The sequence below is a fragment of the Podarcis raffonei genome, chromosome 18, assembly GCF_027172205.1.
Source record: "Podarcis raffonei isolate rPodRaf1 chromosome 18, rPodRaf1.pri, whole genome shotgun sequence".
Lineage (NCBI taxonomy): Eukaryota > Metazoa > Chordata > Lepidosauria > Squamata > Lacertidae > Podarcis > Podarcis raffonei.
In genome coordinates, this window is record NC_070619.1 from 3,158,411 (window position 1) to 3,182,589 (window position 24,179).

General features: G+C 48.2%; 1 protein-coding gene across 7 annotated transcripts in view; it reads left to right on the forward strand.

Moving 5' to 3' along the window:
- Positions 1–2,392: 2,392 nt before the first annotated feature.
- Positions 2,393–24,179, forward strand: part of CRTC1 (CREB regulated transcription coactivator 1) — a 47,659-nt gene continuing 25,872 nt past the window's right edge. For 4 of the 7 annotated variants that reach the window (XM_053372483.1, XM_053372485.1, XM_053372487.1 and 1 more), the window contains exon 1: positions 2,393–2,578. In XM_053372483.1, the coding sequence (XP_053228458.1) occupies positions 2,450–2,578 (129 nt within the window). In that variant the 5' untranslated portion in view covers positions 2,393–2,449. The remainder of the gene's footprint in view (positions 2,579–24,179) is intronic. The other 3 variants (XM_053372484.1, XM_053372486.1, XM_053372489.1) reach the window with 1 other exon arrangement.

Consider the following 24,179-nt stretch of genomic DNA (forward strand, 5'->3'; position numbering starts at 1 on the left):
GTTCTCAGCGCAGAAGGGGTACAAAAGTGTGCTTGTGCTTCTGTCAGATTTGTGGCACTGAAAAAGCCTGTCTTGCCTCCTCCGTGCCATTTGGGCCGAGGGCTGACTCCTAGTGAAAAACAAAACTGCATATGGTCCCGTCCCCCCCATTGTGGAGACTGGCCAAAACATGACAAAACACGAAGAGATGGAAGGTTGCTAGAAATAAAAACATGGAGTTGTCTCCAAAATTAGTCATGCTTTGAGTTTACACATTTAAAAGAGAATTGGCATGGCTAACAAGCCCATGGATCTGACCCACTTAAATTAATGCTCCATTAACATGGGACTAGAGTCCTTATACAAGGTGTGCTTTGCATCGATGAAGGCAACTGCTTCAAATACACAGAAAGGTTGACTTTCAGAACTCTCCGCCACTGCATGTCGCCATGGTCTTTTCAGATGAGATGGCTCCTAAAGAGGATTATGGGAAATTCATGGTGGTACCAGAGACCAATATCTGAAATGTCTTGTTTCTGCAGAGAGACTTCATAGGATTTATCTGTATTCTGATAATTTTGTATGTTTCTAATTTTTATTTTTAAAATGACTATTTTGCACCATGTTATGTAAACGATTTAAGAGATGCGGGGTTCATCCAGAACTAGCCCTGCTCAGAGATTCCTGGATAGGACTAACTTAGGTCCATTCATTTCAATGGGTCTGACTGAGCAGAAATGAGTTGATTTCAATCCACATATTTATATCTATCTATATATTGTTATAGGGACGCGGGTGATGCTGTGGGTTAAACCACAGAGCCTAGGACTTGCCGATCAGAAGGTCAGCGGTTCGAATCCCCACGATGGGGTGAGCTCCCATTGCTCAGTCCCTGCTCCTGCCAACCTAGCAGTTTGAAAGCACCTCAAAATGAAAGTAGATAAATAGGTACCGCTCTGGCGAGAAGGTAAACGGCGTTTCCGTGTGCTGCTCTGGTTCGCCAGAAGTGGCTTAGTCCTGCTGGCCACATGACCCGGAAGCTGTACGCCGGCTCCCTCGGCCAGTAAAGCGAGATGAGCGCCGCAACCCCAGAGTTGGACACGACTGGACCTAATGGTCAGGGGTCCCTTTACCTTTATATATTGTTATACTGAAGCTGAGGCTCCAATACTTTGGCCACCTCATGAGAAGATAAGACTCTCTGGAAAAAACTCTTGACGTTGGGTAAGATGGAGGGCACAAGGAGAAGGGGACGACAGAAGACAAGATGATTGGACAGTGTTCTTGAAGCTACCAGCATGAGTTTGACCAAACTGTGGGAGGCAGTGGAAGACAGGAGTGCCTGGCGTGCTCTGGTCCAGGGGGTCACGAAGATAGACTAAACAACAACATATATTGTTAAATAAAACGATAAAATGATCAGAGGCAGCCTGTCACTGAACATCAGAATAAGCAGCCTCCCCTCTGCTGTGGCTTTTCATTTTAGTGCCATCATTTTGGGGTAGACTGCTCCTGGCTGTGGAGGCTCCATTTTTTCCTCATAATTTAGTATGGCTATCTCTTGTCAGATGTGGAGCAACAAGAGCAGGTTGTGTGTGTTGGAGGCTTAAACTAATCAAGAAATTGAGAGAGGGGGAGGTTTAAATATGGGGGGGGCGGCCTACCAAGCAAGAAGGGTCTGAGAAAGGAGATAAAGCATTGCGCATGCGCTACGAAGCCTGCTTGAGATAGAGGAGGGGGCACAAAAACACCTTTCTGCGCCTGCGGCGAAAAGCAACGGAGGGATGTGTGTGATAAGAGATGAGGAAGCGCAGCGCATGCGCCTTGTCGCCTCGTTTCATTTCCCCCCCTCCGCTGCCGAGTCTGCGCGCTGCGGCTCTCTCTACTCGTCTCTCGCGAGCCAATCCCCTCCTCGTTTCCCACCTATTCTGCCCATTTCCAAGTTTGCGCATGCGCAAAACCAATCTCTCCCTCTCACCACCCACCTTTTGTTTCGCGCATGCGCGCTGCGCCTCCTCCAGTCCTCCCGCAAGCCTCCCCTTCCATCCCCTCTCCCTTTCTTTCTACTGTATTTTGCGCGTGCGCGTTGTTGCATCCCGAGTTCTTTTCTCTCTCCGTCCAGCCCACTTCTCGCTCGCGCGTGCGCGCTGCGTCCGATCCGCCGATCCGCAAGCCGTCCTCCTCCTCCTCCCCCCCCCTCCTTCTATTCTGCCCGTTCCTACGCCTGCGCAGTCGCGCGCCTGTGGGCGGAGCGTGCGCAGTCGGCCGCGCCGCCTCTCCTGCCAGCCCTCTCCGACTTTTCGCGCCTGCGCAGTGGCCCAGATTTTGCTTGTTTGGTTGGCGGCGCGGCGGCCGGGTGGGGGAGGAGGGAGAGAGGGAGTGAGGACGCGCGCGGGTGCGCAGGCGCACTGGCGCCCGGAGCGGGAGGGGGCGGCGGCGGCGGCGGCGGGAGGGATGCGGACGGGGGAAGATGGCGGCCTCGTCGAACAACCCGCGGAAATTCAGCGAGAAGATCGCGCTGCACAACCAGAAGCAGGCCGAGGAGACGGCGGCCTTCGAGGAGGTCATGAAGGACCTCAGCCTCACGCGCGCCCACCGGGTGAGCCCGGGCTGAGGGGTGGAGGCGCAGGGCGGACGCCCCCTCAGGGAGGCACGGAAGCCCCTCACGGCCACCTCGGGGGTCGCCAGGAGGGAGGACGCGGGATGGAGGCGGTGGGGAGGCTGGCAGCCCCTCAGGGAAGGAAGCCCGCGCTCGCCTCAGGTCCGTGAGGGGAAATTAAGCGCCGTGGGGGGGGGAGTGGGGGGGGATGAGGAGAAAGGAAAGAGGGAGGGATGGGATGGGGGCGCCTGGCTGACTGACTGAGGGGAGGGAAGCTTCAGCATCACTTCATACGTTTGGGGAATATTATGCGTGTGTGTATTTGGGAGGGGGGTCTTTGAGGGGTGAGGAAGAGGAGAGAGGAGAGGAGGAAGACACCCCCCCCCCAAGGAGGGAAGCTCAGCATCACCCCATCTGCGTGTGTGAAGAAAAGTATACATACATACATACATACATACATATACACGCGCACACAGGCATACTGCCCATCTGGGTGTCTTTGAGGGGTGAAGAAGAGGAGAGAGGGGAGGAGGAAGACACCCCCCCCCCAAGGAGGGAAGCTCAGCATCACCCCATCTGTGTGTGTGAAGAAAAGTATACATACATACATACATACATACATATACACGCGCACACAGGCATACTGCCCATCTGGGTGTCTTTGAGGGGTGAAGAAGAGGAGAGAGGTGGGGGAGGAAGAAGGCCGAGGGAGGGGGGTGAGAAACGGGGTGGGGGTTGGATGCGCTTGGCTGACATACCCCCCTCCTTAGGAAGCCCAGAATACTCTCTCCTCAAGGCATAGCTGTCTTTTTTTTAAGGGAAATTCCTTTATTCCGAATGGGATTCCTCGCAAGAAAAGGGAAAAGTTGACAGCTATGCCTCAAGGGTGTGTGTGTGAGAGAGAGGTGAAATGATTGGTGTGGGGAAGTCCTTGAGGGGCCAGGAAGAGGATGGAGGAAAGAGAGAAGAGGAGGGAAGAGGGATGTGGCAGGCATCCCAGCTGACATCTCCTTAGGGAGCCCAGAATGGGCCCCTTCCTCTGCCTCTGGTGTGAGGGAGGGGGGAATGGTAGTAGTGGGGTTTGGGGGGCTGAGGAGGAAGATGGAGGAAATGGTGATGCCCTAACCGGTTGACACCCCCTTAGGGAGGGAACCCAGAATACCCTCAAAGTGGCACCTCTTCCTTGTTCCCCCCTTTCAGAAAGGAGAGTTGAAGGACTGCCTTTTCAATTATATCCTATTGGGGGGTGCTGAGAGGTCGACACAGGATCCCTATTTTCTCTGTCCCTTCCCCCCTTCCTAAAAAGGTAGTTTACATTTTGAGGCAAATGGGGGTGCTTTGAATTTAGGGAACTGGTTACTTACCCCATTTTTCAGGATTTTAAAAGGCCACACACAAACACACCCCATTTATGGGTGCGAGGGGAAGGGTTATTGGCGGATGTGAAGGAAAATTGGCTATTTGGGGAAACGGGGTTAAGGGGGCAACAAGATGTCCTGTCCCCCGTTTCCTTTCTCCACTTCCTTAGAAAGAGAATTAAGTGGCCTCAGTTTTACAACAGAGGAAAATGGGGCTGTTCTGAGGGTGGGATAAATTGGGGGGAGTGACACCCTATTTTCCTTCTCCTCTCAGAAAAGATGTTTAAAGCCTGTTTGGTGGTTTGAGGTTACAGTATTGACACGTTTGTGTGTGTGTGTGTGTGTGTGTGTGTGTGTCTGTGTGTGTGAGAGAGAGAGAGAGAGAGAATTTAGGGTGTGATATCCCCCTTCCCATCCTTCAGTAAGGGACTAAAGGACTGCTGCCCCAATTTATGGGTGTGATTAGAAGGGGGGAAGGTTGTAGCTAAATGTAGCGGGGCAGCAAACAGAACCCCCTCTTCCCACATTCTGAATTCAGAAATGTGTGCCAGGTTGAGAGGGGAACAAGAATCGGCCTTCCTCAAACCCATGGGTCAGGAATTGAAATGGGGGATTAATACACAAAAGGGGAAGAACTGCTGTCTCCCCTCTTTCTCCCTGCTCAGAAAGGTTGTGTGTGTGGGATTAAGGACCCCCCCCTTCTCAAATTATAGTGGAGGGGTCTGAAAAATTAAAGAGGGGGATTAGATGAAGGGCACCCATAGGAATGGGTTGACACCTTACCCGAAGGAAATAAGGGGGGCAGTGACCATCATGTCGCCAATGCTTTGGAATTATTAAATGAAGGGGAGCAGAAGAGAAATAAAAACAATGGGGAGTGAGTGGAAAGGACCCCTCCAACTACTTGCAGAGGGGGTGGCTCTTTATGTCCTCTCCTTTTTCTGTCTGTGGCGGAAATGGGTTGGGTGACTCTAGCAAGCAGGGTGGGTCAACTCCACTTGCCCCCTTGCACCCCAGTAGAAAGTCTGGGACAGAGTACACCACCAGTTCAGTGGAACTCTTAAACTGGGGGATAGGGAAGATAAACATTAAAAAGATAGGGTAGAGGTAAGTGGGATCTGATGGGAGAGGGACCTGAATAACTTTCCCTTCTCTGAAGGTTTGAGGAATTAATATATTGCGGGGGAATATTGAGAGCAGGTTAATTACCCCCCCAAATACGTGAAGTAGACCGTTATTGGTGCATCCCTTCCTTTTTGACAGGTAAGGGAAGGTCTGCTCATTTCTACTCCCTTATGAGGAATGTGGGAAAGTTGTGAAGATGCTCTCCTTCCCTGCTGTATAGGGGGAGCATTAATAACCCCCGTCCCAGTTTATGAATTGGGGATGAAAACAAACCAATGCTGCATATATGGGGTTAACTAAATTCTCCCGTTATTATGCTGTGAGTGGGAGTGGATAATTTACTCTCTTCTTGTTATCTGTACAGTATAATGAAAATTCTTAAGGGAGATTAAGGAGCCCTTTCCATTTATTTGCATGTGGGGAGGTCACCATTGGGGATTATTTTGGGGAGTGGGAACTGCTAATGAGCTCTCCAGTTCATGTCTGTGTTGAGGATTTAATGACCCATTTTCTATTATCATTATTTATTCTGCTATCCTGTATTTCTTAATCACCTTCTAAAATATTGGCTCAATGTGATTTACACATAAGATAATTAAAAACAGTGAAAAATACAAAAGCAACAAATGAATCAATTCTCCCTATAAGGGTGTGGGAGAGAATTGTGAGGGAGGGGTTCTGAATTATTCTCCCAGTGCTTGTGTGTTTTGTTATGGGGATATGAATAATTTATCTTGCGTTTAAATTTATAGCCCACCCTTCCACCCAAAGAAACCTAAGGGGTGTTTTTATTTGCAGGGGATTGTGGAATAAAAGGGTGTGCGGATTTCTAATTTAACATGGAGAATTGTGAGAGCGGGGAGTTTATGTAACCCCCTCCTCACTGTATTTGAATATCAGGTGTTGATAAAGTTCCCTTGTGTGCATGTGAGGGAAAGGAGAAAAGCTTAATAATGTGTGTGTAAATTGTTCCGAGGGGGGTGGCTAACCTGTAGCCCTCCAGATGCTATAGTCCGATGACTCCCATCAGCCACAAACGATGGAATCTGGAGGGCCACGGGTTAGCCACACCTCCGGTAAACGAAAGGTTTGTTTCTAAATCCATGAACATGTCTTTGTGCATGTGTTCAGAACAGGGGAAATCATTAATAATATTTACTAATTTGAGAACTTGCAGCTGTCCAGTAAAGCCAATGCGAACCTTTTTTTTTTTTTAAATGCTCAGTCGCAATGAAGAGATAACATATGACTCCTGTTAGCATAGATGCTGTTTGTTGGTGGGGGTGAGTCTGCTGCAGTTAATATTGTGTAAGGTTGAGGAGTTATGGTGGGAGTGCTTTGCGGACTCGGTGCCTTCTCTGATATGTGTGCTTGCGCTATGACCGGTTATCGTAATGCCCATGAGTGCACATGGATTGCGATCAAGTTGCTGCCTCTATCCAAGAGTAGGAGGGCACAAGCATTACATTTCTTCTGCAATAATGCCACTTTATTTGACCAGGTTGGGGGGGGGCTGGATTTGAGCAGCACATCCTCATGCCTTTCTCTATGTGTAGAGCAGTTGAAGGCCGATACGGGCTCCTCATCACAGCACTTCAGCATTGCTAAAAATGTGCGGTGCGCACAATTCTTTAATGCACTAAGTTGTCTGGTTTAGTGTGGGCTTTCTGTGCTGTGGAATTTGAATTTAGCTTGTGTGGTGTGGCTGTTACTAATAAGTAACAACAGTAATGATGCACCTACAATTCATTTTATAATGTTCTCTCTTAGTAATATGGCATTGTTGGCATTTTCTTACAAACGGTGGAAAGTTAAGAGCTACCTCTGGGGTTAGGAGAGTCAGTTGTACTAGAGTGTGTTAGCCACTGTGCTCTTGCAAAGTTGATGGCACTGTTAACACACAAACACACCATGGCAAGAGAGCAATAGAGACCTCACCGCCTGGAGCTCCTTTCCCCAACTTGCCTTCCTCCAGATGTGTTAGATTTCTTTGTCCGTCTACCCTGACCACTTCCCGCCAGTGCTAGAAATTAGCCAGGTGCCAGGCACGTTTTGCGACTGGTGCAGGTCCAGTTTTGGCCAAGTGAAGATCTCTGGTGACTGGGCAAAGCAAAATGTCACTTAGAGAAGGATCTGAAAGATTTTCCTTGAAGCTTGAATTTGTTTTATTTGATTTGATGTTTTAATGTGTTGTAAGCTGCTTTGAGATTTGTTTTTTTAAAATATAAAGGGGTATAGAAATGAAATGAATAATACTACTACCAATAATAGCCACCATTGGGGGGGAAATGGTGCCAAGACATACTGTTGCGGTGACTGCAACCTGTTAGATTATATCTCTGCCTCCCACACTGGCTGCCGTGAATCAAACACCATCTAGAGGACCACAGGTTCCCCCATCCCTGACAATACCCTAGTTGGCATAGGGATCATCATCAGTTGATTATGCATATGGTCTGGTTCTTGATGGAATGCAAGGCTTGCTTTTCAGTATCTAATGCTTAGGCACCCCCTGTATTAGTCGGGGTCACCCCGAAACAGACTGACACTGCAGCAGGGTTGGGTGCGGTCTCAAATCTTTCCAGTTAAGGGTAGAAAAAGGGGCTCCTAAGAACAGGAGACTAGCCTGATGTGTCAGATTGGTGGCCCAACTAGTCCAGTATTCTGTTCTCACAGTGGCCAACCAAATGCCTCAGTGGGAAGGCCACAAACAAGCCCCCCCCCAATGGTTTTCAGCAATTAGGATTCCTCAGAGCCTCCGACTGTAGAGGCACAGCATAGCCATCACAGCATGAATTTGTCTCTTGGATTCCCCCCAAGCATACAATCGTTGGCCTGTATTTGGGTCAAGTGGGCAGCCAGGCTTTTGTTCTGCTTGGGCTGCTGGTGATCATTACATCTCTTTTTTAAAAAATTGGGGCCAATCCAGATTAAGGCACTGAGGATGGGATGGCTGAGTTTGGGAGATAACATTTTGGGGCAGGAGGAGAAACAGTGAGGGTAGCAATGAAGCTCAATCTTCACTGCTGATTGAGTGTGTGGGGGTGTCCCTTGGGAATATGTGTTAGTCGGCTGATGCAGCGTAATACCCGTTTAACATATTCTCTCTAAATTCATTTTCATCTGCTGGGCAGGATCGGCAGTCTAAGCACGCTCCCTTTAACGCTGCTGTCTCTGTCACAGGTGCTGCCTTGTAAAGCTTTGTGGAAATGTCATGTCGTCTCAGAGGGTCTGGGTTCAAGGGGCTTTTGCTACGTAGGGCCAAGGGTCGGCAGAGTGGCCTTTGCCTGCTCGGGGACTGCAGCACCCATCAGCTGTGCAGCTGTGGATGATGGGAATTGTAGTCCAAATCACCCAAAGGGTGTGAACTTGATGCAGACAAGTTAATAGCTGGTGTCTCTTTCTGAATTTCTCACTGCCCTCACACTGGGGCAGACTATTGCAGAAAAGCAGGTGTGATAGATATAAGAGATTTTAAAAGGAGCTGTGGTGTGATGTTCTGTTGCAGGAGGTGAGTGTTTATTGGGTGATGTTTTCACAGTGGGCTGACAGTATAGTGGTGCGTGTTCCGTTTCAGTGTGCCAGTACATGGAAAGAATATTTTTTTATGCACCCTTGAGCCTGTAGTATTCTCTCTCTCTCTCTTGCATCTACAAATGTGGTACCAAAAGAGACCCGGTGAAATTCTCCTGCATTTGCAGAACCAGTGCGTGACAGGGGTCTCTTCTGCCTAGCAATCTGTTCTCATTCTTCCCACCTGTACATTGAGTCAAGAGGTGGGGGTTGTGGTGGCAAATGCCCCATGGATAATGTCCCTGCTGCACCTTAATTGGCACCAAGGGCTCTAAAGCACACCTCTTCCAGCTCTGCCTAGTCTCTTGCGGTTTGGGCAAAAACACGTAACTACAAATTATAGTGTGATTATGGAGGTTGTGCCTCCGGCCTGGTCTTCTACCAAGGCACTATCTGTCATAGGTGGTTTAAAAAACGAAATCACCCCTCTTTCATCTGCCATTCGCAGATGCAAGGAATCGCAGGTGCTTTTGTACGTGTGTGTGTGTGTGTGTGTGTGTGTGTGTTAGAGAGAGAGAGAGAGGGAGGGAGAGCGCGCAAAATGAAATTATAATAGGCCAGGAACAATTGAGCATAGTGTTGATTCTGTCAAAAAGAAGTTTCCTCTTTTGACTTCCTGGTGTTGGGATAGTGTCAATATTTGCTTTTCAGAGGTTCGGAGATAAGCCTAGATAAGGAACAAAGATTACATTTTACTTTTTTCTATATTTTTTTGTCAATGGCTCTTTGGCTGAAATTGTGGATGGACCTGGGTGGTATCAGGTGTTCGGTGACTGAAGTGGCCTAACCCTTCTGTTGACTTTGGATCTGTTGTTATTCTGATAGCAGAACTTTTTGAAGAGTCAGCTCCATCATTGAATTCCACGCTGCACCCCCCCCCCCAAATGTGCCCCAGGGGTTCAGTCGTCTTGATCAGCTGTTAGTTTTGCCAGAGACACACTCTGAGGAGGGTTAGGGACATAGAGGGCCAAGCCCTCCTCCAAAGTTGTCACATGGTGGACTTCCTCTCCACCCGAACTAGGGAAGTTTTTAATCACTGGTGCTGGAAGCTGCCCAGTGACTGGGGAAACCCAGCCAGATGGGCGGGGTATAACTAATAATAATACAGTAACAACAACAACAACAACAACAACATGCTTCTGGATGCCAGCAGCTGGGAAATGCAGGAGGGGAGAGTTGCTCTTATGCTCAGATCCTGCTTGTGGGTTTCCCAGAAAAGTCACCTGGTTGGCCCCTGTCAGAAGAGGAGGCAGGACTAAGTGGGCAGTGGGGTCTGATCCAGCAGGCTCTTCTTATGTTTGGCAGTTGAAGGGAGCCTGGTGGGCTTGAAGGGGAGAGGCTGCCACTCAGTGGAGTCTCTGCTTTGCACAACTTCCCTGCTTTGATCTTTAGCATCTTCAGGTAGGACTGGTAAAAGACTCCCTGCCTGGAACCCTGGAGATGTGCTGCTGCCAGTCAGTGGAGACAGCACTGAGTGGGATGGATGACTCTGTATCAGGCAGCTTCCTGTCAGTGTTAAGAATTTCCCAGGTGCCAGGAGAAATGAGCTAGATAATAAAAATAACATAAATAAAAATGATTCTCCTTGCCAAAAAAAGAGAAGGTGCCTAGACATTCCATTGTGGCGACTGCAACCTAGGCTTAAGCTGCCAATTAGCACACATAGCTGCATTTCTAACACTGCTGTCTATGTTCTTCTGGGACAGTAGCTTCCTATTGCAGACCCCTTATTTACAGATATTCTGCCCAGGCTGCTTATATTTTCCAGCTAGCTTTTCACTCTGGAGGCTGGTTTCTTTGTCTTGATACCTGTGGAAACATCATGGATGAAGTATGTAGCTTGCTTTCCCTTCAAAGTAGCCTTTCCCAATGTGTGTGTTTGTATACACACACACACACACACACACACACACACACACAAAATAAAATAAATGCCAGGAACATCTGGAGGGCACCTGGTTGGGGACGGTTCATCTAGGCAAAATAGTCTTTGTCACTGATGACTGCTTATGTTCTGTTCCTGTTTGAGATGTCTGCAGGCAGAGCAGATGGCTAGTGGGAGAAGCTTTGCTGTGCTGCTAGCTTTGCCCTTAATTTAAAGAAAAATAATAACAATCATTTAAAAGGGAGCAACCACGTACGCTTTAGCACTCTGGGAATATTTTAATGGTATCAAATAACGATGGTCAACGGAGAGCGACCAATCAGCGTGCTAATAATAAAAAGCAATAACAATGGTAATTAGCAAGTCAAAATCTCCTGCTCTGGATAGTAGGATTCAAACCAATGGCTTCAAGCTACAAGAAAGGAGATTCCGACTAAATATCAGGAAAACTTTCTGACAGTAAGAGTTGTTAGACAGTGGAACAGTCTCCCCTGTTCTCCTTCGTTAGAGATTTTTAAGCAGAGGTTGGGTGGCCCTCTGTCATGGATGCTTTAGTTGAGATTCCTGCATTGCAGCGCATTGGACTAGAGGACCCTAGGGGTCCCTTCCAACTGTGATTCTATGGAAAGGAGTGCTGTGCCATTATATGTGAGGTTCAGTTTTCAAAAAGTGGACTCGGGGCAGGCAAAAATCTGCCTGCCTCCCCCCCCCCGCCCTGCCTCCTGGAAGAAGTGATAACTTCTTCATCGCTAAACTATGGAATTTGTTCTTGCAACGGGCACCAACTTGTGTGGCTTTCGAAGAGGATTAGACATGTTCATGGAGGACAAGGCTATCAATAGCTATTAACCACAATGGCTGACACTTACAAGTGGGGAGAGCACTGCTGTTGAGCTCGTCTACCTTGAGGGCTTCCTATTTGGGCAGCAGGTTGGCTGCTGTGAGAACAGGATTCTGGACTAAATGGGCCTCCTATGGCTTGATTCATTTTGTAACATGATGGTGCCATTGATGACAAAGGAAGCCTCATTCTGAACGCAAGAAGAGATTACACACCTTTTGTCTAGGCATCTGAGGTACACTCCTCGCCAGGGATGTGGTGGCTTTTTTTTTGGTAAACTTTCTCATGCATATCCAAGTAACTTGCATAGAGTAATTTGCATTGGAAGATTTTCCTGAAGCCTTTGAGGGCAATCTAACTTAGTACATTTATTTTACTTGTCTTTAGCAAAGGAAAGCTATGGCCTTCAAAACCGCCAAGCTTGCCTCATAGCGTCTTTGAAGTGGGCACTGTCTGTCCATTGTTACTCATGAAGTTAGAAAAAGGTAGAAATTCTATGAGGAAATTAAAGCCCTGGAAAATCCTCTGTTTTGGAAAAGTTATTGCTCCCTACCTTGCTGTACTCTAACCCTGGCTGTGTCCAATTGATACAGGACTACCTCTGGTTGGAAGGTTTGGGGTTAGGCATCCCCTTTCCAACAACACTTTGGAGGTCCCAAGCCTCAAAGAAGGTTAGATTGATTTCAACTAGGGCCAGGGCCTTTTCAGAACTTGGTGGAACACTCTGTCACAAGAATCATAGAATCCTAGAGTTGGAAGAGACCACAAGGGCCATCGAGTCCAACCCCCTGCCAAGCAGGAAACACCATCAGAGCACTCCTGACATATGGTTGTCAAGCCTCTGCTTAAAGACCTCCAAAGAAGGAGACTCCACCACACTCCTTGGCAGCAAATTCCACTGTCAAACAGCTCTTACTGTCAGGAAGTTCTTCCTAATGTTTAGGTGGAATCTTCTTTCCTGCAGTTTGGATCCATTGCTCCGTGTCCGCTTCTCTGGAGCAGCAGAAAACAACCTTTCTCCCTCCTCTATGTGACATCCTTTTATATATTTGAACATGGCTATCATATCACCCCTTAACCTCCTCTTCTCCAGGCTAAACATGCCCAGCTCCCTTAGCCGTTCCTCATAAGGCATCGTTTCCAGGCCTTTGACCATTTTGGTTGCCCTCCTCTGGACACATTCCAGTTTGTCAGTGTCCTTCTTGAACTGTGGTGCCCAGAACTGGACACAGTACTCCAGGTGAGGTCTGACCAGAGCAGAATACAGTGGCACTATTACTTCCCTTGATCTAGAGACTAGGGCCCTGCGGGAATTTGACATCTTTCTGTAGGGCCTGCAAGAACGAGCTGTTCCACTGGGCCTTCGGCTTAGACTCACTCTGACCCTTGGCTTTTTTGCTGTCCCATGTAGGACCAGCATGGATAGCTGGCTCGGGTGAGTATCTGATGTTTCCTCCCTTTATGGTCTTGATTTATAGGCTACTACTAAAATGAGGCTGTATTTTAAGCCATATTTTAATTAACTATTTGTTGTTGTTGTTTTTTCTATTATGTTTTATTGTAATTTATATTTGGTGTGAGCCGCCCAGAGCCCTGGCCCTGGCTAGAGAGGGCGGGGTATAAATAAAAATTTATTATATTATAATTATTATTATGTTCTGCCATAGCTCTTATCGACTCGTGCCTGGCAAGATTGGGAGGGCTGGCAGCAATTGTCTCAGCAGTGCAGGGGGAGGGTTGCTTTCTATTTTCTTTAACAGCTACAGCCTTGTGAACAGTTCTGTACACTTTTGCCAAGAGGGTGCAAAAAATACCAGAGAGAAAGGGGAGGTGTCTTCCATGTGAGGCAGTGGGGAGTGCACAAAGCATCAACAGATTTCAACTCAGCACTAATTCCAGGGCACTTCAAAGAACCATAGAGTCGTAGAATTGGGAGGGACCCAAAGACTCATCTAGTCCAACCCCCCTGCAATCCAGGAATCACAATTAGAGAATCCCTGACCTGACAGATGGCCATCCAACTTCTGCTTTAAAACCTTCAGTGAAGAAGAATTCGCCACCTTCCCTGGTAGTCAGTTCTGTTGTTGAAGAGCTCTTGCTGTCTGAAAGTTCTTCCCAATGTTGAGTCTGAATCTCCTTGTCATTTGAATCCATTGCCTCGAGTTCTCCCCTCTTGGAGCAGCAGAAAACAGTTGGGCTCCATCTTCTGTGTAGCAGCCTTTCAGGCATCTGAAGATGGCTCTCATATCATGGACATGATCTTATTTCTGTACAACATCCTTTGCTACCTGGTGCCCTGCAGGTGCCTTCAGCTCCCTGATCTCATCACCCCCTGCCAAAGGTCTCCAGGACACCAGCTTGGCAAAGGCATTGCCACGCAATACAGTGGTGCCTCACAAGACGAAATTAATTCGTTCTGCGAGTTTTTTCGTCTTGCGATTTTTTCGTCTTGTGAAGCACGGTTTCCCGAAAACCTCAAAAAAGGCTACCACACCGCGTGCTCTGAGTTGCTCTTGCAAGACGTTTTCGTCTTGCGCAGCGAGCCCATAGGGAAATTCATCTTGCGAAGCAACTCAAAAAACGAAAAACTCTTTCGTCTTGCGAGTTTTTCGTCTTGCGAGGCATTTGTCTTGCGAGGTACCACTGTAGTGTTTTTCAGGAGAACCTGTAGTTCAGTTGTAGGAACAATGCCTTTGCATACAGGTGGCTCCAGCTTCAATTGTTCCTTAGCAATTCCAGTGAAATGATCTCTCAGGTAAATGATGATGGAGGAAGTCCTCCCCTCCCCTCGTGTCCCTGGCTAACAGAGTAGACAATACTGGCCTAGGTGGATGTAGTCTGTCGTGGTATAAAGTAACTTCTTTTGTTGTTATCTCAGAATTTAAGGTCCTGGTTTATGGGAGCTGAGAGAGGGAGATTTGACTTAAAGCGCTGTGGGCTTTTCAACCTTGAGACTGAGGGCTGATTGTGTGCTTTCCAAGCCTCTATCTGGTCCTTTCTAACACTCAGTGTTAGAAACTCTGATAATATAAGCCAGACACCAAATGGCTCCTTAACCCAGGGTTATAGTCACCAAAACGGAATACCTGGTTGCCATTTCGGGGCCAGACTGCTCGAAAGTCATATTTTTCAATACAACTTTTTGGTTCCTGAAATTCATTCTGATTGTGCAGATAAAATATAACAGGTGTGTGTGGTATTAGTGTGTGGAAACAGTTCATACCCAAGGATCTCCAGGCATGCACCTCCAGATGGTGGAGACATCAGATGCCATCATAGCATCCACTTGGTTGCAAGTGGCCAAAAGCCAGTTGCAAAATGTGCATGGCAGATTTCGTATGCTGGGCCCACAGCCCATAATGAGCCCTGCTGCATATCTGGAACATTTGTACCTGGTTGGGATGTGCCCCTGAACATATCTCTCTCTTCTCTGGATGGAGAACAGAGAGGGTGTGTGTAGAACCTAGCCTACTGTACAAGCATAACTTTTACATCCGTTGCTCCATCCCCCCTTGGCCTATGGCCCTGCTCGCCACTGCTTTGTGCCCCCCGGAAGGTCACCCAGAAGGAAATGTGGTACTCGAGCTGACTTAAAACCCACCAAGTGAGTTTGTTGCATCTTATGCTTCTCTCAATCTCGACATTTCACTGGCTCCCAATAACGTATAACAAGTGTATCAGAGCTGGGTGTGCCTCTAATGTCCTGGGGAAGTGATAGGGAAGTGACTGTTGGCTGGCTCCCGGGACTGCTGGAGGTTGAGGTATGCAGGCTCCCCATCCTCTGCTCCAGGGGGAGTTGACTGATAGTGTGCGGGGGCCGCCAGGCAGTAGAATCTGTGCACAGACTGTGCCTTTCAGATGGGTAGGGTGTGATGCGTCCCTCACCTCTGGCTGCTGGCAGCTGCAAGCCAAAAAGGGCATGATTCTGCCACGTTTTTGAGTGTCCCAGGGAAGGCAGTTCCACACCTGGAGAGACACCCCTCCTGCTGTGTATGGTTCAGCACCTGCAGGACCAAGCTTTCATGATGGTGTTCATGGAGAGATGAATGGCAATCTTTAATGCACAGCACCATCAGCCATTTTGCTGCTACTTCTCCCCCCTCCCCGCCCCCAACACCCTCCTGTGTTGTTTGGTTGTATATGAAATTAGACGGAGTTGGTGCTTTCTTTTCTTCTGCTCTTCTGCGCCTTCCTTTTTAAATTTTTATTTATTTATTTATTTGTTTTGGAACCAGCACCTTGGCTATCCCTTTGCTTCTGTGGAGGCAAAATGCCCCCCTCCCACATTGTTAGCAATTGTGTGCCCCCCCCTCTTGTCTAAATTCCTCCCCTTCCTCACCACCACAATATTTGGGAGCGTTCACCGTCACGTTCGCTCTCTCACATTCTTCCTTGGTTGCAGCAGAGGCTGTGAGCCGCTGCTTTTCCACAGCTTGTTGGCTGTGCTGTGCCCCCGCTTGGATGTCAAACCATTTTTTATTTTCTTGTGATCAACCCCCCCCCCCTTCCAAATCGCACACATGGATAAACACCTACGATTGTTTGGTGTATAGCCTTGTGTTGGCGGCCCATGATACCTCCTCTTTATTCCCCCCCCTTTTTTTAATCTGAGCTTGCGGAGCTCTTATTCTCTCAGATCCTCCTCCCCTGGAAACAATTTCAGCGTGAAGAGCGAATAAGCCTCTGATTGAGGGGGCGGAGGGGAGGCGCCTTTCGCAGTTAGCAGGGAGTATTCTGACATTTCTGCTGTAATGCTGAGAGTGGGAGGCAGATGGTTGATGAAGGGGACCATGCAGCAGCGCCACCAGAGATGCCTGAAAGGATGTGCTTCTGTGATGCGCATCTCATAAGTGGGAGAGGGTGGTGGGGAGTCCATCTTGCCAGTCTGGGGTGGTGGAAGATTCTGCTTAAATTGGCGAAGGGGGAGCGCTTGCCAGGAGGGTGAAACGGTTGTTCCTTTAGAACAGAGGTTCACAAACTTATTTGGCCTACCACCCCTTTCAGAAAACAGTTACTCAGCCCCACCCCCAAAAGCTGCCTTCTTTAAGCGAACGAGCAGAAAGATGCAGTGAGAAATTTGCATTCTTTGATGCACCTGTGTTTCTACCTGTGCCCTACAGCATAGTAAAGAAAATGTCGTTGTAAATAAAACACCTTGAAGCTTGAAATTATAAAAGTATTTATTTAAATCAACCCTAGTAGCATTCACTTTGCGCACAGAAACTCGAGATAACAAAGGATAATATTAAAATAAAAATCACTAACACATCCTGGGACTGGGTGGAGCCAAAAAGAGTTCCCCCAAGCCCAGAAAGAACCCTTTCCTCCAGCTTCACCACCACATCCTGGGGAGGCATTGTCGCTGTCCCACAACGGTGCCCGACCTGGCAATAACACAACATATGAAACATAGACAAACGGCTTCTCAAAATTTTCTTCTTTATGCTTTCACCGCCTCCTTATTTCTATTCAAACCCCCCCCCCATTGCACCTGATGTGACTGCCGCCCCCCTGGATCGTTCCAGCCCTCTCCCCGGGGGTGATATCGCCCACATTGAGAAACACTGCTTTCGAGAGTATCTCTCCCCCCCCCCACACTTCCCCACAATGAACAAAGGAAGCTGCCTTATACCACCTGGCTCACTGCTGTATGCACTGACTGGCAGCAATTAGCTCTCCAGGGTTCCAGGCAGGATTCTCTGCCTGCCCTACCTGAATATGTTGCCAGGAGCTGAACCTGGGACCTCCTGCTCTGTCCGTGATGCCAGTTGCCCCAGCTTGATCAGCACCTGCTACCTGCTGTGCTTCTACTTCAGCTCTTTGGTTAATGGCATAGTAAAGGGAGCGTTGACATTTGCTGTTTGATACATCACTTAATACAGCAAACTAATACAGCACTTTGCATACTTGGTTTTCTGAGCTAGTGTGTGCCCTTCCCCTGAAAGAAAGAAAGTGCCCACCCTTTTATTCCAGTTGTCAGTTGTTCTGATTTTTGCACTCATGGCTGCAATCTGCCCCGAGTCTTCACCACAAAGGGCAGGTAAGGGATCTAATAAATAATAACAGTTTGTTTCTCTCCTAACTAACCATGATGGTAAACCAAGGTTTGTTCTTGGCCTACCATTGTGGTTTGCTAGCAGAGAAACAAACCGCAATTGTGGCTTTTTTGTGTGCAACGGCAAGCCAGCCACTGGTTTGCTGCCTCCTCTGCGTGTGAAAGGAAAGAGCCACTAGCAAACTTCTGAACAGTATCCACCAGCACACCATGTGTTCTTGCCAAACCATCATTAATTTTAACAATAGTTTTATTATCTGCAAACAGGTGTCTCTGTTTTCTTCCTCCTCTTCCTTGTTCTTTTCCTTATTCTCTCACCCCTCACATCTTTTCACTTCTCTTAAAAAATTGTAAACGATAAAATGGTGGTAGTGTTTTTTCTTGTGTGACAGAGCTTAGTTAAGCAATCAGGCTCGAAGGGCTGCATGCAACCCTCCAGAATTCTCTGTCTGGTCCTTAAGGCTCTCTTCAGACCACACCTCCTCTCCCTAAGCCACACGCGTCACAGGCCTTGCTGTCTTCAAGTGCTTTTGGAACGCATCTTGGATTTGTGATATTCCCTCTTGTTTGCCTGTATCGAGAGAGGTGCACAAGTGACTTACCTGCATGGCTGGAATGTAGCCTGTTATGCAGAGCTGCGTCTTGAGCCTGCTCACCAATTTTTGCCTCTGGCCCCACCCATCATTGCCCCACTGCCCGGGAAAGTTTCCCAGGGTGGAGTGTGGCCTCCTGGGCTGGAAAAGATTCCCCACCCTAATCTAAAGCTCTGTTTAGCATTCAGAAAAGTACATGTGAAAAGGATCTAGGGGTCTTGGTGGACCACCAGCTTAAGATGAGTCAACAGGGTGATGCAGCAGCAAAAAAAGTGAATGCTATTCTAGGCTGCATCAACAGAAGTATAGCGTCCTGATCAAGGGAAGAAATAGTGCCGCTCTATTCTGCCTTGGTCAGACCACACCTGGAATACTGTGTTCAGTTCTGGACACCACAATTTAAGAAGGACGTTGACAAGCCGAAATGTATGCAGAGGAGGGTGACTGAGATGATCAAGGGTCTGGAAACCAATGGTTGAGGGAGCTGGAGAAGAGGAGACTGAGAGGAGATATGATAGCCATCTTCAAATATCTAAAGGGCTGTCAGATGGGAGATGGAGCCAGCTTGTTTTCTCCTGCTCTGGAAGGTAGGACCTGAACCAATGAATTCAGGTTACAAGAAAGGAGATCCTGACTAAACATCAGGAAGAACTTTCTGATAGTGAGCGGTGTTAGAGTGGAACAGACTCCCTGAGTGTTTCCCTGGATGGTCCTGGCAAAGAGACATCCCAGGCAGTGAGTATCTTCCCTAAGCCTGAAGAATCTCCTCTTGATGTCAAAACCAAGAATGGCTATTGCAGGCTGGCACCAATAAGCCACAACACCCAGACAGGAAGTGATAGACTGGTAAAGTGGATTGGGGTGAAGGTCTTCCAGAAGCCAGGCACCTTTTCCTATCTCCAGTAGTTACTGGTGAGTTGCTTTGTTGTGAAGAAATCTGGGGTGGGAAGGAGGAGGTAGAGCCAATTGCTAGTAAGGATTTGTTAGCAAAGGTTTTCTCTTTTGTTTTGTTTCTGTGATACGCTGATTGCTTTAATTTTGCTCGCAAGCCCACCCTGGGAAATGAAGAACTGAAAGGCGTTGTTTTAAAACACACTACGATGAGTAGGCTCTAGGGGTGTTGTATCCAGCGTTAGTCTTCTTCAGAGTAGATCCTTTGGAATTAATTGGCGTGATTAACCGAGGCCCATTAATTTCAGTAGGCCTACTCAAGAGTACAACTTAGTGGTTCCCTTGTGATTGGAACGTCACGGCTTGTAAGCAGTTGGGGTGAGAGGAAGAGCTGATTTCACTCAGAAATAGCATGCCTCTTCGTCCTCACCAGCCTTGCCAGACTGGGCAGAGCCTCCCTGCTCCAGTGCTGCCTGTCCCACCCACCCAGTTTTTGCGCTGCCTCTTCAGGTGTGAGCCATGTGCAAACCTCTATTCTCATGGGCTGCGCCGTCAGCCGTGTCAAACATTCAGGGCTTTGTGTGTGATGGAGGAGAGCGCTATCAACAATGGCTGTGCTCTGTCTCCACGGTCAGAGATATTAATGCTTCTGAATGCCTGCTGCTGGAAGCCCCAGGAGAAGAAAGTGTTGCTCTTGTGCTCAGGTTCTACTTGTGGGTTTCCCATAATTGGCATCTGGCCAGCCACTGTGGGAACAGGATGCTGGACTCGACGGGCCACTGGCCTGATCCAGCAGATACTCTATCTTCTTAAGTTCTTACGTGAATGTGTTTCCTTCCTTCCCCATCCTCAACAAATGTCCTCTTAATTGCAGATCCTTTCTATTATTATTACTACAACAACTACTACTAAAGAAATTGCAATTAGGAGTCACTGCTAGCCTTGGGAAATGCCATTTGGGGCCTGTAGAGAACTTTTGAATCGGGTTCGTTCCTCCCGTGGCTCAGCTGGGGCTGCCATTCATTTGCATCGGCTTGCTGGCAAACAATGGTGACTGTTTCTATATGGTGCTGAGCAATTTGCAGCCCGAAGCGCAAGGACCTAACATGATGCTGATTGGCAGCTTCTCTCCAAGTTTCTAAGCGGCTTTGGAGAATGAACGTGGTCCTGTAACAGCTTTCTAGTAAGCCTTCAAAAGTTGCCAGCCTACAAACATACCTGCTAGTTTCTAGTTTGTTAGAGGGCGGTTGTATGTGTATTCTGAAGATCCAGCCTCCCCCACCCCGCCGGTCCTTGACACCTGATATATATAGCTCTGCATCACTATCTATATCAGTGGACCCACCCCATCCTTTTTAATTGTAATTTGTTTTAAACTGATTTTAATATTGTCCTTTTAAATTGCTGCGGTTAAGAAATTACAACAACCAGTGGCATAGCGCCGTTTGCCGGTACCTGGGGCAGGTGTGCTTGCACATGCCCCAGATGGGGGCAGAGTTCATTCGTCCAGCCCTTGCCCTCACTGCCGGGTGCAGAGAGTGAAAAGCACCCTCTGCACCCCATTCCAGGGCTCGAGGGCTCGCCTGGCAGGGGCTGGGCATTCCAGGGCTCCAGGGCTCGCCTGGCAGGGGCTGGGCATTCCAGGGCTCGAGGGCTCGCCTGGCAGGGGCTGGGGAGTGCATAGGATTCCTTTCATACTCTGTGCTCCCCAACCCCTGCCAGTGGTGGGCAGGTGCTTGAGTGCTGGGCAAGGCACAGAGGGTGCTGTTTACCCTCTGCTCCCCAGGGTGCAATGGGGATCTTTTTTTGGGGGGTGCCTGGTTCATGCTCCCCCCCCCATTGCGTATCTGGGGCAACGGCCTTGCTGCCACCTCCCACACCACACCACTGACAGCAACAGCAACAACAGAAACAAGTAATTTCTGTGCTGGCTACAGAGAAACGGAAATCCTTGATGGTCAGCTTTGAGATGAAGGCTAGAAGAGGCTAGTTTTTTAAAAAAGAATAGACTTTACCATGTGAACTGGCAGAAGTGGGGCATGCCAACCTACTTGACTTCCATGCTGAGTGCGGAGAATCCTTCCTCCCTCCACCAGCTCCCTCGGTCGCCTGCATGGAATCACTGATCGCCTGTGGCTACCAGGCAACTCAGCCGGGTTACAAAACATCTGTGTCATCGAAGGAAAATATTAACTGTCCCCAGAGTGGACTCTTGCCATGTGCAGCTCAGACTGTAAACTGGGTTTGTGTTGATACGGTTTATGTGAAGTCTGGGAAATTCCCCCCCCCCAAACTCTGGCACAGGCAGATTGAAAGCAACGCCCACCGTGTGGGTGATGGAAATGAAACTTGAGTGGAGGTGCATCTCCGCCAAGGAGGTGAGTGCGTGTAGATACAATTGCCTGTAAAGCCAGCGGAGAACAAAATGTACTTTTAACTGTATGCAAATAGGAGCCTGGCAAGACTTACCTCATTGCAGAGCCTGCAGTTAAGTTATGGGCTGCCTCAACATCCGTGTGTGTGTTGTTCTAGAGCTAGATTCTGTGATGCCAAGTGAACTGACATGCAGAGGCTTTCTTCTTCAAACAGTCCAGAAATAGCAAGTAACAGGTCAACTTTCTCCTAAGTGCTGTGGCTGGCTACTTTCTCCTTGATTGAATTTCTCCTCCCCGTAAATCCTTGTAAATGGATCTGCAAGCACAATATTAAAGGGATATTTTGTCCTCTGCAGTCGGGTGGTGCTGAGCTAGGCCTTTCGAACTGGCGTGTGTATGTGTGTGTTGCTGCCTTGAAATGACTAACTCTTTCACACCACAGTGGCTAAGAACAGTGTTTTGTTGGCAACCAGGAAAGGCAGATTCATTGTTCCAGAAGCCTTAATAATTCCATTGAATCTGCCACTTTTTAATCTGCCGTCCAGGGCAGCTTGCTCAGAGCAAGAAGGCCGCTGCAGCAGCAGCTGTTGGAATATCAATACAGTGGTACCTTGGGTTACAGACGCTTCAGGTTACATACGCTTCAGGTTACAGACTCCGCTAACCCAGAAATAGTACCTCGGGTTAAGAACTTTGCTTCAGGATGAGAACAGAAATCGTGCTCTGGCGGTGCGGTGGCAGCAGGAGGCCCCATTAGCTAAAGTGGTGCTTCAGGTTAAGAACAGTTTCAGCTTAAGAACAGACGTCTGGAACAAATTAAGTTCTTAACCCGAGGTACCACTGTAGCTGCTGCTGCTGCTATGTATCTTTAGCATTATACATTTGCTAACGGAAAGCAGAATTAGCCTGCTGTGGTTGCTCTTATTGCAACCTCCCCCAGTTTGGTGGCCCCCAGATGTTTTGGACCACTGTCCGAAAATAAAGAGCTTTTCTCCCTCTCTCATGCAGTGCTAGAACTTGGAGCCAGAAAAGTTGAATATTGGAAAATTCAGGACAGGCAACAGAAAGGACTTGGCACGGCACATATCTAAGCTATGAAGCCCACTCCCACGAGATGTGGCAACAGCCATCAATTTAGATGGCATTAAAAGGGGATTACACTCATTTATGGAGGATAAAGCTGTCAGGGTCCACTAGTCACGATGGCTGTATGCTACCTCTGGGAACAAGGCAAGCTGCAGTCCAAAACAGTGCTAGAAAACTCAGCTATATAAACTAGGTGCCAAATGGCACCTTTAACCTAGGTTACGGTCACCACAACAGAATGTGTAATTTGCCCAGGGGTTGGACTAGATGATCCTTGGGGTCCCTTCCAATGCTACAAGTCTATGGTTCTGTGATCTTAGCTACCGTATTTTTTGCTCTATAAGACTCACTTTTTCCCTCCTAAAAAGTAAGGGGAAATGTGTGTGCGTCTTATGGAGCGAATGCAGGCTGCGCAGCTATCCCAGAAGCCAGAACAGCAAGAGGGATTGCTGCTTTCACTGTGCAGTGATCCCTCTTGCTGTTCTGGCTTCTGAGATTCAGAATATTTTTTTTCTTGTTTTCCTCCTCCAAAAACTAGGTGCGTCTTGTGGTCTGGTGCGTCTTATAGAGCGAAAAATACGGTACATTGCTTGACTGTAGCTTGTTCTTACAACAATTTACTTGTCCCCATATGCAAGAAGGAGAAACGTGCACAATGGAAATAGAAATGGCATTAACGATGGACTAAAGCAGAGGTTTTTAAACTGTGGCCTGTGAGCTCCATTTGGGTGGCCTGTGGAAAGGCTGCAGTACAGTCAAATATCTCTATACCCAGCCCTGCACTTACTTTCCTTGATGTGATGATGGAGGACTAAGGTGCCCAGCAAGGGGTTCCTGATTTGCGTGGCAACACAGAAGCACAGGATGCGCTACTGTAGCTGCCCATGAGTCAGCTGTCTTGATGGACATGGTCAGGTTGGTCAGTCGCAAACCGGGCACCCAGAAATCTCCATGTAGTCGCAATTGGACTTGCACAGTAGCAAAATGTGCCTGGAACCTGGGGAGTTTCAAACATCCCCCGCACTCTGGGAGGCCACAGGTAATGAAAGGCCCAGTGGAAATGCAGCTTTTTGCCTGGTGCCTAAACCTGTGTAATGGGAGGTGAGCCTCCCTGGGGAGAGCGTTCCACAAAGAGGGAGCCACCACTGAAAGAACCCCCTCTTGTGTTGCCATCTTTGGGACCTCCCTTGGAGAGGTCATGTGAAGAAGGGCCTCAGATGATGAGCGCATGGTTCGGGTCAGTTCCTGTTGGGAGAGGTGGTCCTTGAGGTCCTGGGGTTCTGATCCATATAATGCTTTATAGGTCAGTTAGTCCAGAAACCAATTGCATTGCCTTTTGCTTGAACTGGGACCAGGTGTGTTTTTGCAGCCACAGGACCACAGCTCCGTGGGGCTGAGAACAAGCTGTTCTTCTTGGGCAAACCCACTGAATTAAACAGGCTGCCTTAATTGAGCTGTGTGTTTCTTATTTGAGACTCTTAATGTATGGCTCACTAAACGGAGCGTAGCAGTTTAAGTACTCGGGAGTGTATAAAGAGTTCCTGTTTTATGGTGCCTGGCTGCTTGCTCTTCCTTGATCAGTGAGGGAACAGATCAAGCGAACGTGGTGAATGGATTTATCCACCCACCCTTCATGTTACTCTCCAGAAACGAGGCATTGTTAGCAGAGTCAGACGTCTAAATTTGAGTCTCTGGCTGGAACTGGAATGACATCTCCAACTGCAGACCTCAAGTTCTCAAAGCTGTATGGCTGATTGCCTAAATTTATCAGATTTATGCCCAGTTTCCAGCCAAGATAGCCTCCCAGTGGTGCAGTATA